At 36.0% G+C, this 18,244-nt stretch overlaps 1 protein-coding gene across 5 annotated transcripts in view; it reads right to left on the bottom strand.

Moving 5' to 3' along the window:
- The window catches only part of TAX1BP1 (Tax1 binding protein 1), a 56,013-nt gene that overhangs the window by 12,308 nt on the left and 25,461 nt on the right, over positions 1-18,244 (bottom strand). For 2 of the 5 annotated variants that reach the window (XM_030228699.2, XM_030228696.2), the window contains 8 exons: positions 10,661-10,809; positions 10,436-10,526; positions 9,058-9,243; positions 5,697-5,924; positions 4,262-4,408; positions 2,962-3,055; positions 1,543-1,661; positions 284-409 (listed from right to left, as the gene is read on the bottom strand). In XM_030228699.2, the coding sequence (XP_030084559.1) occupies positions 284-409; positions 1,543-1,661; positions 2,962-3,055; positions 4,262-4,408; positions 5,697-5,924; positions 9,058-9,243; positions 10,436-10,526; positions 10,661-10,809 (1,140 nt within the window). The remainder of the gene's footprint in view (positions 1-283; positions 410-1,542; positions 1,662-2,961; positions 3,056-4,261; positions 4,409-5,696; positions 5,925-9,057; positions 9,244-10,435; positions 10,527-10,660; positions 10,810-18,244) is intronic. The other 3 variants (XM_030228702.2, XM_030228705.2, XM_050970571.1) reach the window with 3 other exon arrangements.

Here is an 18,244-nt window from a genome sequence, read left to right as displayed (position 1 = left end):
TTTCCCTGTAATACAAGACTACATCATTTAGGGGTTTGTCTAAATCCACAGTATTAAAAGACTGATGGCCAGCTGATAGTAGATCTTAGACCTCTTTTACTTTAAAAGAAACATTACAAGACTGTATTGTTTCTTCAAGAGCAGAATTTGTATTTACAGCAAAAATGTATTTAGAGTGCTTTCCTTATTAAAGCTATTCATTAGCTGAACTATCAGAAATAAGCAGCCACGTTAAGAAGAGGTAACCATTCATTCATTGTCATAAACAAAACCTGTAACTTACTTTATACTGATCCTCCATTGCTGCCAGCTGTAATTTTATACCCTCGTTGATTTTCACTTGTTCTTTCCACTTCAGCTCCAGTTTAGCTAATTCATCAGCATAAACACTGCATTTCATCTTCTCATCCTAAAGTAGTTTATACCATGGTATGAAATATTTACAGTCTTAAGAGATTCTCCCTCCCACCCCCAAAAATGTCACTCCATGCTTTTAAAATGAGACTATTTACAAATGGCTTCCACAAACCTGACTCAAGACTCTGAAATGGTCAGAACCACAGAACACTGCATAAATTATGTTCAATAGGCATTTCTTTCCTTGAGTTTTCAACAGGCTGATACTCCTCTTTAGTTTCACAGTTTCAAGTTTCTTTGTACCCTAGTATTACTAACCATGGTTATTCTTTCAAGTACCTCACTTCAATATAAAACCTTTCCCAAGTGACTTTGACAATCTAAGTATCTTTCATCCAGAAGGTCACAGGCAAAGCTTTCTTCAAAAACCACTATGGAATAAACATCCAGCAGAAGCCAATGCAGGCTCTCCATGGACAGGGTCATGAACAAAACTACAGGACAGTTATTACAACTTGGAAAACTTACTAAAATAGAATAGTATCATTGTGATAAAACAAAGACACAAAATGAAGACAGACAAGACAACACTCATAATTTCTTAAACTGTTCTGAACTTTTCACCAGTGCCACTGATGCAATACTCCATCATCATACACACATCCAAACTGGTTAAATGAAAATCAAGTGCCAACTTTGGTGGAGACAACCAAATAAATGCCTCTCTGTATGACTGAGTCCAAGGTAGTTGGCAAAACCCATTCGGGTATGAAAACACTGTAAAAGCCATGACAGGCAGATAGGGAAAAGTTACTTTGCTTTGGACAGTGTATCAGATCAACACTGCCACACTTGTTCCAAACAACAGCTGGTTTACAGCAACCTGCTGTATTTGATTTATAAGAGCAATTACACTTAACGTAAGAACAGAAAGTATTTAAAACCTTAAGCATGGGGACATTTGTTTTACTGTACCTTGGTTCTCCTTGTCTGGACCCTCCAAAACCATACACAGTCAAGAGCTGACTGAACAAAAAAGTGTTTTCTAATGTTAAGATTTCTACCATAATCATGGTGTATCACACAAACAAGGAAGACAACTCAGCTGGGTAGGCCTTGTGGTTTTTAAGGCCTAGCACCTACAGCTACTTTTTGTTCAGCTTTCCAAAGCAGCTGTTTACTTACTGCCAACATTTGCTTGCATTTCTTATACTTCTCTGTTTTCTCAGCAATCTGTTTATTCATCTCACGCACTTGCTCCTTTACCACGGATTCCGAAATTATGTCAGGTGAAATGGGGCTAACTGTGAACATTGAAGAAAAAAACAAGAACATGGATTTTTTTTTTTTCCTTCCATAAAGTTTGTGTAAGAGAGATGACAGCCCAGATCTGATGCATCAAAACCCGAGTGCTCTACGTTATCCAAAGCAGGGACAATCAGCATTATGTGCTATGTACTATCAGCAACTGTACTGGCACATCTGTGTTCAGTTCTCTCACACCAAGAGAAGATCAACATAAATACACACATATGTAGTACTTTCCCAAGAAAGAAAACAAAGTAAGCGCCCAAATATGTATGCTATCATTCTAAATACTCTATTCTTACATAAAAACATGGAAGTATCCAGCAAACTACTTCATCACACACTATCACTGAGCTTGTTGAGATTTTATGTTTTCAGAAACACTTGAATTTCCTTTAGACAGGAGGAAACTAATAGAAATTACAACCTTTGGTCTTTACAGACAGCAAGAATCTGTCAGTTATAAAATAACACAGAAAAAGCTAATCAGCATTTTTTTGCATTTATCAATTTAAACTGAATGATAAAATCACAGAATGGTTTGGGCTGGAAGAGACCTTAAAGATCCTCTAGCTCCAATCCCCCTGTCATGGGCAGGGACACCCTCCACTACACCAGGCTGCTCAGAACCCCATCCAACCTGGCCTTAAACACCCCAGGGGATGGGGCAGTCATAACTCCTTTGGGAAGCCTGTTCCAGTGCCTCACCAGCCTCATACTGAAAGATTTCTTCTTTAGTTTTAACCAATTACATATTGAAGTTTTAAAATATTATTTTTTCAATAATAGTTTATAATAATTATAAACATTTTCTAATAAACCACTACACCTATAATTAATGGAAACAGTCAGTAGACTTGACCTTGCCATCACACAATCAGAACTTTTCAGCAGAATGATTTTACAGCAGAATGTTATAATGGATAGTCATAATAACATGACTGCAAAATTACTGTGGTATTATACTGGTATTGAAAATTTGAGTAAGATTTTTTTTTTTTAATAAACTGTTTCTTAGCTTGGCAAAACCATCTCTGTTAACCATGAAGCAGAAATTCAAGAGTTCAGTTCTACTGACATTGAAAACTAGCAACAAAACTGATACATGAACTTATTTATGATTGTTACCACTCGGTAAGAGACAAAATATTCCGCTCAATCTTCACATCTCTAATTAATGTCTTAATTAAACAGAACAAGTCCACCTACTTTGTACTACAAATACTATTAGTGACTACTTCACATAGACAACACTTTCAGGCTTATAAAAGCAGACAAAATTTAAGCTGTTGATACCTGGAGATGCAGACAACTTTTTCTCTGTAAGGACGGCAGTAGCTGTCTCAATGTTAGATGCATCTGTCAGTTTCTGTTGATGCCCTGCAGTTTTCTTTGTGAAAAGAAATTTTGTTTTGGTACTTGATTAAATGAAAGCCGAAGCATAAAGTAAAGTATCTTGCAAAATGTATCATTTGCTCCAGAATTAGACAGAACCATTCATTTAAACAATGGGTAATAATTAATATACAAAAACATTTAATTCTACAAAGACTGAAATTGCTTCAGACTATGATTTTTATCATCTTACTTGATTAAGATCTTTTTCCCTTGAAAGAATAAATTCTAAGCAAATTATTAAGAAAATCCCATTTTCTAAAGAACCAGTTACACTTTAATTCATTAACTTAAATCTAATACTCCATTAGAAAAACCAAGTCTGTATCAGAAATATCTGCTGGACTTCTGGAGTGAAAGCAATAAAATCTGGTGTTTGCTGTAAGATGTTCAACATTGCCAAAGATAAGGAAGACTTTTAAGGAAAAGCCATGGATGTTCTGGTATGACACCTCATTCACCACTGACCTTCTGGATGAGAAGATGAGTTTTTTATGCAATGTTCTGTGGATAACAGAAATACTTAAGTCTGGTTTTCTTAAGAATCCATATTTATGCATCTTGACATTGTGCATAGGCCTTTTCCCTGTTTGAGCTCCTCTCCAACTCTAATTTTCACAAAACTCTGAAAACTCTGCCCCTCATATCTGAAATTGGCTGACAGGTTCAGTTACTCGGTGGCCTAAGACTTATATCATCATTCAAAAGATTCATTTATTCATGAAACAGATCTTGGAAGAGTGCTAAGATTACAAAATACATATGGAATACAACTCCATGTTGTGCTGTGGAGACTTCTTGCCCACTCATCTTTTAAACCCTACTTCAAATTCTTTATTTCCCCACTTCTGGGCTTGGGGTCTTTTTGTTGGGCTTTTTTGTGGTGGTACCAGACAGAGGTAGTAATTATGGATTTTCCCAGCTTCAGTTCTTCCTTGAACAATGTTATGCTTATAGGTTCATCCAAACTCTACTAGGCTTCTACACCAGCTACTATAAATTCTATGCTTGGTTTGGACAAGTACCTAAAGAGAATCACAGAAGTATTTTCACAAGCAGGTTTGTGAAAGGAAATGGTGAAGAGTCATTGCTTACCACACTTTTTAATCCTTTTTTAAAGCATTCTTTTTCACAGAAGGAAATTAAATTGGTTTTGAAATGTTACCAAAAAAGCAAGTGCAATTTATCCCATTCTACTTACTGCCTGTTCTGTAAACTTGTTTACTTGTTTTTGAAGTTTTTGACATTCTTTGAATTTCTCTTTGTAATGGTCAGCAGCCATTTGTAGACGAAGCTTCAGATCTTCAACTTCTCTGCGCAGTTCCTGTTCCACTGCGTTTGAAGCTTCCTTAAAAAAAAAAAACAAAGAGAAACTGTTGTCCCTTTTGTTCAAATACCACTATTTCCTAAAAAGTCTTTTTTCAATTAAAAAAGCATAATGCTCCTCCATGTAAGTACTGAAGCTCCTGTTTTCTTTGTGGGAAAGAAAGGAACAGCACAAGCAGTAGAGCACAGGGAAAAGCGGAATATGAACTGAACTTCATTCCAAGCAGGACACACTGAGGGACGCAAACAGGCACCAGTAAAATACAAGAGGTAGGTAAAGAAGATTCTTATTTTATGGGTTCATTAATGTGTATCTAAAGTCTGAATGCATAGGAAAAGTCTGAACACCTTCCAGGGGGTGTTCCAGCTATCCTACAGACAAGTATAACCACAAAGCAAAAGAGCACAGTCCACAGCTATTCACTTGCACTCACTAGGTTTCACCTGGGAGTGGTTCCATTGAGCCACCACACCGATACACAAGCTACGCAAACCGCATCCAGCAACCCGACACAGGCCATGCTCAGATACTTTCTGCTAATTTGAGGCATTCAGATGACTTGCTACTTCTTTCATGATACATTTCAAAGCACATTTCAAAACACAACTGAAACTCTTAAAAAAAATATGTAATTCTTTGACATTTTAAATATAACAGCTCTTTTGAGTACAGTAATATTACAGTACAATTTTAATTGTGTTCAGGTCAATATATTTTCTTTTAACAGTTACACCATTACAGTAATCCTAGCAGCAAATAAATGCAATAGAGTTGCAGTCACTCAAGACCCTTGATAAAGCTAACTTTAATCAAAATGATGAAACATGTATTAGCTCACTATACTTTTATCCAAGACTAAGGTCAAGACAGTTTCCATTACATTAATATTTTTTATACTTATAAGTACTTGAAGCAAATTAACTTTGATTACAAATTTTGGAAGGACTTACACGAATTCAGACAGAATCTATGACTGACAAAAGAACATTATAAAACAACCTAAGTTTCTACCAATATATTTTCTTATTTGAATGAATATAATGCTACTGTGGTTGACTTAACAGAATTAGGACAGGGAGAGGATTCAAAATAACATAGATACTGCACTATTCTGTGAAAATAATGTGGGGAGAAGTAGATGTAAGAACAGAAACCTCCTTTCTGACCAAACTTCCAAATCAGCTAACATGCACTTGATTTAAGGTAGTATATTGAATACTGAAAGAAAATTTGGTAATTATTTGCAAACCTATTTTATTCCCAGTAAAGATTTTATAAATATAGATAAATTTCAATACTAAAAATTTACCTGCTCATTTTTCAAAGTTGTGATTTTTATGAGTTCAGCTAAAGCTTCAGCAAGTTGCTTTTTGAATTTTTCATTTTCCAGCCGTGCACTGTGAAGATCTGCCATCGTCTTGTCCCGCACATTTACTGCATCACTCAGCTCTTTTGACATGAGAACAGCTTCTTGTTTGCTAGCCTGAATCTGATCTTCAGCTTTCCGAAGCTGCTCTTTCAAAATACTTGCCTCGTCCTACGAAAGAGAAGAGATGGAACAGAATTCATAATTTCTTATTTCAAAGCTTAAATAAAGGTTGGTATAGGGATGCGAAACATCTGAAAGAAAAAGCAACATTTTCCTGGTGGCTTGAGCAAAACTACTAAATCAAGGAGTCAGTACACAAGCACTACTTTCCCCACTTGTCTTCTCTGCCAGCAATGATGCGCAAATTTATTTCACTGTGAAATAAAGGCAAACTTTACTTCGTACTGAAATAGTTTCACTAGAGATAGAAGTTTCAATTCTGGATTTTTGTTGGAATTTCAGCTTCAGTTTTAAATGTATGACCAAAAAAAGTCTGTTTTCCATATCTCTGCTCTTATCACTGTAGGACTCCAGCATCAAAAGCAAAGTTCATCCCACAGAAACACACTGAAAGTATCAACAGAGCAAGAGGTTTACAGTGCCTACAATTTGTTGATGTAAAACACTGTAAAACAGCTTTGGGATGTTTTTCTCACAGCTCTATTTCCCAAGATCTTACACAACAAGCTCTCCAGAAGGAAGAGAGAACAAACAGTAATGAAGAGCAAGCTGCAGCATGTAGCACTAAGCACACAGGCAACCCAAGAGCCAACTGACCAAGCTGAACCACCAGCCCCTCACTCCTCTAAGAAGGCCAGGATTACAAAATAAAATTTTAATTTTTTTTTTTTTTAAGAAGCTACTATATGAAGTAGTCACCACCTCTAGGCTCCCTGATGACATAATCATCTTATTCTTGAGTCCAGACATAAATTCAGCTATCTCTAGTCCATTATTTGTTAATTTTTTTTAATATCATATAAGTCCAGAGGAATAATAATACATTTTGTAACCATTTATGAAGATAGATAGACAAGGAAATGCCCAGGAGTCCTGTCTCCTAGATATTTTTACAGCAGACAATACAATGGTAACATATTTCAGTAAATATCTGCAGTTTCACCATTTGAGATAAAAATATTAATGATCCCACCAGAAACACCACAAGCAATTTAAGATTAATAAATGACATAAATGTTTGATCGCTTCAGTACTGACACATATCCACTCCCTTCAAAATAAAACACAGTAGTAATTTAACACCTTCAGAAACAAAAAAGCAAGAAAGAGACTAAAATAAGATGTAACCTAAAGCTAGACAGTATGCCCTTTTTAAACTCTATGTCCATTCTCAACAGCACTACTTTTCCACTTCAATATTATATTCATAACTCATATTACTTTAAAACAATTTCTAGTCTTTTGAGATCCGAGTTGTTTTGCTGGGAAAAGATTGGCAAGATACACCAGAAAGATGCCTGCATAATCTGACTTTTCCATGCTGGCCTCAAAGGCTATGTCTAAACTGACTCTCTAATTTGGATCAAGAGCACATTTGTAAAGCAAAACTCCCAGTAAATTTCATTATTGCCTATCACACTGTAGATCAGAGAACACTCTCAGGGCGCAGAAACTGCATTCCTTTTGGATGAAATGGAGGATGATGTACATCAGGAAAAAACACCTAATGGTTATTCTATTGTGGGTTTAGCCTGGCTGGGTGCCAGGTGCCCACCAAAGCCACTCCACAATTCCCCTCCTCAGCTGGATAAGAGGGAGAATATAACAAAAGGCTTGTGGGTTGTGATGAGAACATGGAGAGATCACTTAGCAATTACTGTCACGGGCAAAAACAGACTCAGCTTGGGGGGGGAAATTAATCTAATTTATTAACAGTCAAATCAGAATAAGATAATGAGAAATAAAACCAAATCTTAACACACCCAGACCCCAATTCCTCTTTTCAAGTTCAACTTCACTCCCAAATTCTCTATCTCCTCTCTTCCAGCAGCACAGCCAGGGTGGGGAAGGGAGGCTGCAGTCAATTCATCACATGTTGTCTTTGCTGCTCCTTCCTCCTCAGGGCGAGGACTCCTCACTCTCTTCCTCTGCTCCAGTGTAGGGTCCCCCGCCATGGGAGACACTCCTCTACAAACTTCAACACATATCTTTCCCACAGGCTGCACATGAACTGTTCCAGTGTAGGATCCCATCCATGGGGTGCAGTCCTCCAGGAACAGAGAGCTCCAGCACAGATCCCCTGTGGGGTCACAGGTCCTGCCAGCAAACCTGCTCCAGCGCAGAGTCACAGCTTTCTTCAGGCACATCCACCTTCTCCAGCATGGGGTCCTCCACAGGATGCAGGAGGCAGCCTGTCTCAGCAGGGTCTTCACCATGGGCTGCTCCAACACCTGGAACCTTCTGCCCTCCTTCACTGACCCTGATGTCTGCAGAGTTCTGTCTCTCATGTTTTCACTCTTCTCTTCAGCTGCAATTTCTTTCACACAGGTTCCCCTTCTCCCATAGCCTTCTTTAATCTGTTATCCCAGAGGTGCTACCACCATCACCTGCAGGCTCAGCCTCAGCCAGTGATGGGTCCATTGGCTCTCAGGGGAAGCTTCTGGCAGCTTCTCACAGAAGCCACAACCCAACCAAAACCTACACAAACACAGTACAGGCATCCATAGCATCCAACTAGAAGTCTGAAGCAACCCCAGGTGGACCATGGACAGCATAAATATGAGTTCTTCAGCAATTTCACTCTCCTGTTACACCACACTGCTTGCTAACCACAGTGCTGCCACAGGGCACACTAAGGCACCTCTTCCTTCAAAACCCTACTGTCACTGCAGAGTTCTCAGTATTGCAGCTCGACAGCACATTTAACCTAACAAGTCCTTTAGCAATCATTCCAAGTCTCCTCTTTTCTTCTCCATCACATCACCCTCTACAGTCTCAATGCAGCTACATTACAAACTTCTTCCTCAGCCTCCTTTCATTTTTCACTAAGCTAAAGGCAATGCAGGAGCACACCACTTTTACTGAACTCAAAAATTATCTTTCCAAACATAGTTAATCTCAGTTCATCATGTGAGTCTCAACAAGCTCAAAAGCTGCAAAACTAGAACAGATCTCAGTCTTTTCACCATTTTCTGCATCTTCAGAAAACATCACAATCCTCGTGCCTCTTAGCCTATACCCTGGTAATTTCTTCAACTTCTTTCTTTCTTTCTTTTGTCAAGCACATACAACATTAAATATGTTTATTCAAATCAGGCCAATTATATTGAGTACTGCTTACCTTGTCTGATGAGGAGTGCAAAATAGCTTTCTTCATATTTTCTTTTTCAGCTATTAATAGCTGTAATCTGCCAACCTCCTCTTTATAATACGATATCATGTTTTCTTTGTTTGCATCCAAATTCTTAAACGTCTGGATTTCTTTTACTAGTTTGCTGTTTTCTATTTCTGTATTCTTCAAGTGTATCTGCAATGATGCTAAAACATGTCAAACTTTTTCCACGTTAGAACTACTGTTCACCTATCTATTTATGTGCTCACTAAATTCTAATCTATTCTAATTTGAGGCAGATTAGAACTGGTAAAGAGAAAAATTAAATATTTGATATTATCACTGCCCTCTAGCCCAAACTTTCTGGCTAGAATTATTTCAGCATGGTCACCTAACAACAGCTCCACTCTACAGTTAGAAGTTAAAGCCCTAATTTCTCTCCACATCACAAAGTTATTCAGGACTCACTCCTCTCTTCCCAAATGCTGGACAACTAAGGACAAGCAAAAGAGAAATGACTTGAAGAAAACTAAAGAGAAATTAAACTTCTAGTAGTAACTGCCCACAGTCATCTAAGCATACAGGTCTCCATCAGAAGAGGAATATTAATTTTCAACGACAGCAAACTACTTCTAACAACTCTGCCTACAATAATGCAAAATAGCTCCTACACTCAAGTGTAGTGTTCCACTCAGACCAGAAGATCTGTGTTATTTACAAATGGATTCCATGCTTGTAAAAGATGCTTTGAGATTTTATAATCTAGGAACAGAAATAATGTTTTAAATACACTTGATCTGTTTCACACAACCTATGGATTTCATTATTTTAGCATAGGATGTTTTTTCTGCTTTGGGGGGAGGGAGGGTGGCAGTATATTTTATTCTATTTATGGGTGTCTCTCAATACCAGCAAAAGAAATCTGGCCATCCCAGTAAAAACCAATGCAATAGAGAATCTACTAAAGCTTCTCAGTGTTATATACAAGGCTCAAGAAGAGGGATTTAGAAAACAAAGTCTGGAGAGAATTTAAATGACTAAGAAGTATTTTAGTTATGAAAAAGTGTGTTAAATCAGTTACTATATAACTAAAGAATTTTCTCACTAGAATCTATTATTTTTTGTTACTGAGTCTGAGCTTTAATAAACTGGTGATTCATCCTCCTTCTTAGAGACCTTTTTATAACATGGTAGAATTCAGATGCTGTTTTCCTCATTCATTTTAATACAAGAACATCTATAAGTATCTTAAAGATATGTTCACAGAAGTTACCCATTTCCTTTTTTCCTTAACAAATTCAATTTATTAGACTTCTCCATAAAACATTATTACCTTTATTTCAAACCACTTCATTCCAGTGTATACAGGTACATGTAATAAAGTTACCTTATAAAGTTCTTTTTCATCCTTTTCTGTCTTTAACACACATTCAAGTTGCTCCTTCTCAAGCATCACTTTCTTCAGTTTGTCCTTCAGACTAAAACATTGAAGAATTAATGGTACAGAACTATTAATACAGAAAATCCATGCATAAAATATTGTTAGTTTAAAAAAACAACTTTGGGGAGAAAGAAGTAAAATAAGGAATGTAAGGAACAAAAGACTAAGTACCTGTCTAACTCAGTTTCTTTTGCAATGGCTTTTTGAGTAACAGTCATGATATCTTCTTCAAGCTGGAGAACTTTTGAAGCAGCCTCATCATGCTTCTTCTTCAAGTCATTATTTTCCCTTCTAAAATCTTCTGATGCTTGAATATTTTCCTTTTTAAAAAATGCAAAGCGATGCCATTTTAGAACGTGATTCTTCAGAAATAAAACATTCTATCTGAATTAATGCCAAAATATGGCCATTAGATCTCTTCCTTAAAATATATAACTAGCCCATTTCAAGTATACATAAATAAATATATATTGAATATTGCTATGCATAGTTCATATACTAATAAGGGGTCAATAAGGAGTTTGAGCACAAGCATTCAGTTATTCAGAGCCTACCAAATACTTCAGAGTACAGAATAAACACTTTATTTCCTATCATTTGCCTATTTCCTTTAGGCAAACAAACCACTGACTGTCTAGCTTAGAAAACAAAGAACTTTTATTTCTCTTTGTACTTGCTTTTACTTAAAAAGAGACCTTGCATTTTTCCAGACAGTTACACCACAGTAGCAAACCTCAGTAAAGACAACTGCAAGCAAAAGGAGAAACAAAACAAAACAAAATTCTGATTTAGAGCTGGTTACTACATGACATTCTCCTAGCTAGAACATACAGAACGTCTCACATAGCTCAAGGAAGCTCATGCAACCATTGTAGGATTTCGGGGAAGCTGAGACAGAGGATAATGACAACACCCAAAACAGATTCCTTTGTCAGAAAACTGACAAATACAAGATGGGAAACCACTGTTAAGTACTGCATTTTTACAGTAATGTCCATACTGTTCTAAGGCAATGGACAGCTGAGTGCCATCTCCACTGCAGCAAAACAGTCATTTAAAGTCAATTTATCTTAAATAAGCCTGAAAATGGGGGTTTTTTCAATATAACTATTTTGTTGGGAAAAAAAAGTAACACTAAAGTAAATCACACACACTGAGATAATATGCCACATTTTCCTGATATTAAAGTATGATAAAGATCAGCTTATTATCAACCATGACAGTGATATGAATCAAAGTATAAAATAATGTCAAGACATACTGACCAACATACCTAACTACAGCATGACTTAGGAGTGTTTGTGTAGCAACTAAGGTACAAGTTGTCTTTCTGCTCTAGATTTGGAAGATTAAAGCACTACTTCATCTATTCAGTTTTAAACAAAGCTCAATGTCCTGAAATAACAAGACTGTACTGTAACATCAAGAGAAACACATCAGCCAGACTTTACAAAGAACCCCTACTGACCAAATTCCAACCTAACAAACAATGTTTTAAGTACAATAAAATATAATGAGGACTGGGTTTAGTCATTAATTGTCAAGATACACTGTTCACAAGTATAATTAAGCCTCACTTTTACAAGCAACTAAACAGAAGTTTGAGCATTATGATTTTTTTTTTGGGGGGGGGGAAGGGGGAGTAGGCGGTATTGAATTCAGGAGTGGCAAATGTAGCTGATGACTCACTCTACATACTAAATCAGCATGTAGATTTTTAGTTATATATGCTACATAAAAGAAAAGGACTAATATATTACTACTATTTGAACTCTGAATGGCTTAATATAAATTAATGTCTTAATATAAAAAAGAATTTCAAGGGATCATGAATGTGCCATCTTTTTTTAAAAAACAGCATTGGAGAAGATAGTCCGTAACTTTCATTAAGTCTTTATTTTTTAAGAGCTATCAGTTTCTTGCAAACAAAAATACAAATACGTGGTATAACAAGGGCAGGATATTTTAATAAAAGTCAGTATTCCAAGTAAAACTTGCTATATAACCAGCAGCAACAACACACTTTATAATTGCTTGTCCTCCCCTAGTGCAGTGGAGACTAATTACTTGCCCCTGTTTTGAAAGCCTAGTATAGTAAAAAGTCTATTTCAATGCATATCTGTGTTTTCTCTAAACACCACTTTGGTATAACTGTAACTGTTGTAACCCAAGTGCCTTCAAAAGAATTTAATCTGATACATCATATATACAAACTGTACAAACAGTTCAAACAGGCTGCCAAAGGTAACATATATTAAAAGGAATTAATAGCCTGAAAAAAATTCTCTCCACAAACAGCATTACAATTGATGCTGCTTTGCTAGTTATTCTAAAGGGACATGGTACTAAAATGTACAAGTTCCATACTTAACAGATTCTCACCTAATAAACTTGTTTAGATACAACTAAAGCCCTACAGTTTTTAAAGAAAAAAAAAAAAGGATTAATTTTTAGAGACGACTTGTTATTTTACAGAATTCTTAGTAATTCAATTTAGATGCAGCAATCCCTAGTTCCATACACTGGTTACAGTGGTTTCAGAGCCTGTAAAATTTAAAATGAGTGCTCTTAGACTATTTTACAGGTAAAGTCAACTGTGCTTAGAAGGAGTCTAAAGGGGAAGAATATAATAAACACATCAAATAAATGTACAACCCCTCTTACAAAGAAGATAATTACTTTCTGTAATCATTGCTTTAATTCATTTATCTTATCCAGTATATCTACCAATATTATGTATTTTCTTCCACCTTCTTAACAGAGGAATAAAAAAAGCACAGCAAGAGCATGAATCATTTTAATGAACTGGTTTAAAAACACTCAACAATTTTAATGTTATTTTTAATCCAGTTACAAATGCAGCTCCCCCATCTCCTTCCCTAGAGTTGCAACAGCCATAAGGGTAGAAGTGGGAAGCAAACTGCGCCACAAGGGTCAAGAGTAAGCAACCAAAAATTACTTAAATCACCTTTACTGCTGCAAACGAATTTATCAAAACAAAAATTCCTGTAACTACTAGGAGTCTCATTAGTAAAATGAAACAACAAAAATTCAATGAGCTGTAAGGTAAATTCTCCTAGAATCAAAATTCCACTTTGAAAATCCTGATGTACCTTCAGATAGGGAACAAGAAGAAATATGGGGGTTCCAAAATCTTTACTGCTGTTCTAAAATGGCAGAAGATTTAAGACTGATTATTTTAAAAATAATTTTATAGTAATTCCATGTTACACTGTCTTCATAAAGCTATTATAAGCTCTACCTAAAGGATATGCAAAGATCATGTCTGGGGTCATCCTTGAAAAAGGTTTAAAATCCATGTAATAAATAAATTTCCACTGCAAAAGGACTAATAATATTTCATTTGAGAATGGAATAGCCATAATGTTTCTAATTTTTCTCATTTTTATAAGAGAAAAGCATGGCAAAAATCCCCACATTCAACAATGTAGAACAACATTCTTTCTCTACTAATTTCTTACTTCTAGCGGATTTTTACAACAGCAGTAAAACGTTGCTGAGCACAGTCTGGTTAATGGATGGGTACATACATCCCTTCTTATGATTAGCACATAGAAGACACTTTTCAAACATACTGAAGGTAGAGAGAGATCCAGCAGAGAGAATAAAATACTTGAAAAATACAATCCAAGACGATTTCCAGACGTGACACCTTGCAGCATAGCAATGGTCAGCCCCGCTTTTTATGTTTCATCTTCAATTTCCATAACATGCAGAACTCCATACCAACCTTTTCAAAATCATCCCACACCTAAAACATTCACCTTTGAATAATGGCTAGTATCTACAGCCCCTTTTTTCACCTTTTAGAGAATGCATACACTAACGAAGAGGGGTGAGAAGTCAAAAATGAGCTATGCAGCTCACACTGAAGAGGTCAAATCATTAAATACAAGGCAATATATTTAAAAACCAAAATAAAAAAAATTAAAAAAAAAACACAGCACCACCTTTCAGCTGGATTGATTTATCTGGATGCAATTCAGCATCAGAGGAACCATTATACTTGATATCCTACAGAAAATTTAGGGGGCCTAGATCAATTATCTGCAGGAGCCTTTTCTTTATCCCACTGACATCACAGCAGCTCCAACACTTGTCTGACATCATAGTCTGTTTAAGGACCTCTGATATAAATGATGAACACAACACAGCACCACTGCAGCTAGTGCAAAATCTAAGTCTGCCCATAACACATAACATGAAAGTTCTGAAAGGAAACCTCAAGTTGCATTTTTTCTTTCTAAAAAAAATTAAGTATCCAGTAAAGTAAAAGAGCAAACCAACTCCAAATAAAGTCAATGACATAAAGTTTTTACCCTTGTGACTATGACTTGTAATAGAAAGTACTGCTCCAAAAAGCACTGCAGTCAATTTCAAAAATCTAAGATGTCACAGTGTTAGTTCTTTAACTAACATCATAAAAGTGATCAAAACTACAAAACTAAGTTCTAAGTCTGTAAGAGTTCATATAAATTACATCAGTCACTCAATTACTGTCATGAAGACTACAAACATGCAAGTTTTTGCAGGAGGCAGCTAAAGCATTTACATACAGTATGATTATGCAGCATGTATTTACATGTCAGAATGTAAATTTCTTAAAACGTGCTATAATTTCACTATAATCTATTGATTTTGCAAGGTCATTTCCATGAAAACATAATTTGAATTGTAGAATATCTCAAGTTAGTATTTAATTTTCCAGTGAAATAATTTTCAATTGCCCAGTTTAAGAAATATTCATACACAGAACAGTCAAAAAAAAACATGAAACAGGGTTTTCTCTTCATATGATGTTTATAGTACCCAAGGGTGTTGTAATTGCTGGTACCAACCTGAGCAAATTCAGAGTGTTTAATTTGTGTCTAAAATTAAATGAAACTGGGGGGAGGTTTGCTTTTTGGGCTGGGGGGCAGTTTGCTGTTTGGACAGTTGTTTTGTTTTGGACAGTTTGTTGTTACTTAATTTTTTGAGGTTTTTTTCCCCTAAAACAATGCATCTTCCTGACCATCAGATGTTCACACATGCAGGACACATGAACAGTATGAACAGAGCCTGTTCTAAAGAGACACTGAAAAAACAAATTATTCACTTACTTCTATGCACTCAGGCTGAAATGGGCACTTGCTCTGCTTACTCATACTGCTGACATTATCATACTGCACAACAGTCCTTTTTCACTAAGCAGAGAAACTCTCCTTATAAAATGGCATCAAAAGCTAGCTTAAATGAATCCCTGATATTTGAATAAAATTCTCTAATAAATAAAGCTACTGTGCAGGTAGAACTTGTCAGCAGAATGTGAATTTACATGGATGCCTTATTAAAATTCCCCATCATACAGATGAATAAGCCCACTTTTTAAAAGTTAAATGGTAAACTAAATTTACAAAAAGCATGAAAGAACAAGTTTAACAGTAAATTCACTTCTGCATCAATTTTTGCCAGCATCATAACAGAAACACTATTCAAATGTTCACAAGATCAAAGGATGAACAGGCAGTCTTCAAATCCATTGCTTCTGACTCAAGCTAAACATAGAAACTACTGCCAGAGGAATAAGACTTGTCACCAGCCACATTAAAGAAATCAGTTTAGAAGTGCCCTCTCCCCACTAGAGGGAGACCAATGACTGCAAAAGCATCTTTTGCAAGCTCTGCTCTCTACAAAAGCACAAAACCAGTGTTCACAAAATTGAATGGTTGCAGAGTATCAAAGGAATGACCAATGAAAGTCACACAATTACTACTACATGCTTCTCCTCTTCAGCACAGTAAGACTGAATCTTAAAACAGTAGGCAAGTGCACTGCTGCCACAGACCTTACACATGGTTTAAGTATACACAAAACTGGGAACACAAAGACCAAAAAGCATTCTCATTATGTACAAAGCCATAAACATTTTATATTCATAATGTCTAAGATGAAGATTAGAAAAATTTACATTATCATTTTCTAAATAAAAACACACTAAGCTTTTGTTCCATTTTCTTAAAGTTGTTACCTTCAATTTTTAAAAAGCAAAATATATACAGATAAAAGCAGCATAATGTTATTCAACACACTGATTATGTACCAGCTTACAAAAGTAAACCAAAGGAAAAGTTGAAATATTAAATGCAACCTGAAGAAGTTCTGTAATCATGTTTAATGTGTCATCTTCTTAAGCAAAATAATCAGTGTGTAACTACACATCATTATTTTAACAGTGTTATATTGCTAGAGTTGCAAGCTGTATATATAGCATGATCCAAAATAAAAGTATGCTACCAGGGAACATCACCCTAGTAAAAACAAAGGAACTCTGAAACACTAACAGAAGGTTGTGAGAAAAAGATGTGACATTTCTGAAACATTTCCAATAATTTCGCATTTACTCTGAATTCCCACACAGAGTAGTAACAGATTAAGTTTAATCTTCACACTCAGTAAGAACTATTTTAATGTCATCTGGGGAAAAAAAAAAAGTAGGAATGGTTTAACTGACATGAAAACTGCTGCAAAGGAATAGTATGCTTTCTTCTGACTGAAAATACAGCAAGCCTATGGCAAGCCCTTTTTAAAGGGCTAAACGAGGGGGGCAGGAAATTTTCATGCTTGGGGGCAGGAAAAAGTAAAGGCCACTTATACCCTCTCCAAACTGATTCTGTCAGAAGAACTACATACTGCATTAAGCAGGCCTTGGATAAGAGGGAAAAGATCAACCTAAAGGAAATAGAGACTGAATTTGTCCTTCATCTTACAATATCTTTTTGGCAGGGTGAGGTTATTAACACAACTTAGTGGTAATAAACCATAAGTACACACTAAAAAAGTGGGGCTGGACAGCATGTTCCCTGTGAGTGCAAACACTGACTAATGCAGAGTTGTGTGCCTTGCAAATATCTTTTTTTTCTGTGACAGTGGCAACAAGAAGAAAAAATCCTGTCTGCAGAATCATTCACCTGTTGAATAAGAATTTTTTTATTAATGTGATAAAACACTAAAAAAATTAACCAAATCTAAAAAAGCAAAAGCCTTTAGGGACAAGAGTGCAATAACGTGTTACAAGAAGATCAGTTTCAGGAACTCTAATAGCACATTATGACTTTTTGTCAGAAGGTGTTTACTCCTCCTACCTTTTGTAGGAAATTACATGGCTACCTTTTAAGAAGACAACACAAAACTGAACAGCAAGGGCACCTTAGCAAAGCAAAGTCTGTAGTCTGCTGTAACAATTAATTTCAAGTGCCACAAACACAAAACTCTCCCATTTTTAAAACTCAAAAAATGGGAATCTTTTCAATACCTGAAAACATGCATAGATCCCAATAGTCAAGCTTCATGGAGCACTGATTGTATTACACCTGAATAGACTCTTAAAAGCCATGTTCTTAAAAGACTGACCTACTTTAAGCTTATCTCTTCCTAATATTTTCCCCAACCACTTATAAAATACCCCAACTCAGCAAAAAGCAGACAGAGAAGACACCAGTTCCACTGCCCAGAATTCTGTAAGAGTAACTAGGTGTGAAGAGAGGTCATTTAATCAGGAGTAGGAGGGAAGCACTAACTGGAATTAGCTGTGGCATTGTCATATCTACAACTATCCTATTTTAAGAAAGCAATGCTTCTACAGAAGCATTTCGCAATGATCCAAACTACTTCTGAGCTATTTCTGAAAACAAGTACTGATAAAAATCAGCACCAAAAAGAAAATCATCTGAAGGCATATGAATAAATATGAATAAA

Source organism: Serinus canaria, chromosome 2 (genome assembly GCF_022539315.1).
Source record: "Serinus canaria isolate serCan28SL12 chromosome 2, serCan2020, whole genome shotgun sequence".
Taxonomy (NCBI): Eukaryota; Metazoa; Chordata; class Aves; order Passeriformes; family Fringillidae; genus Serinus; species Serinus canaria.
This window is presented reverse-complemented; position numbering and strand designations above follow the sequence as displayed.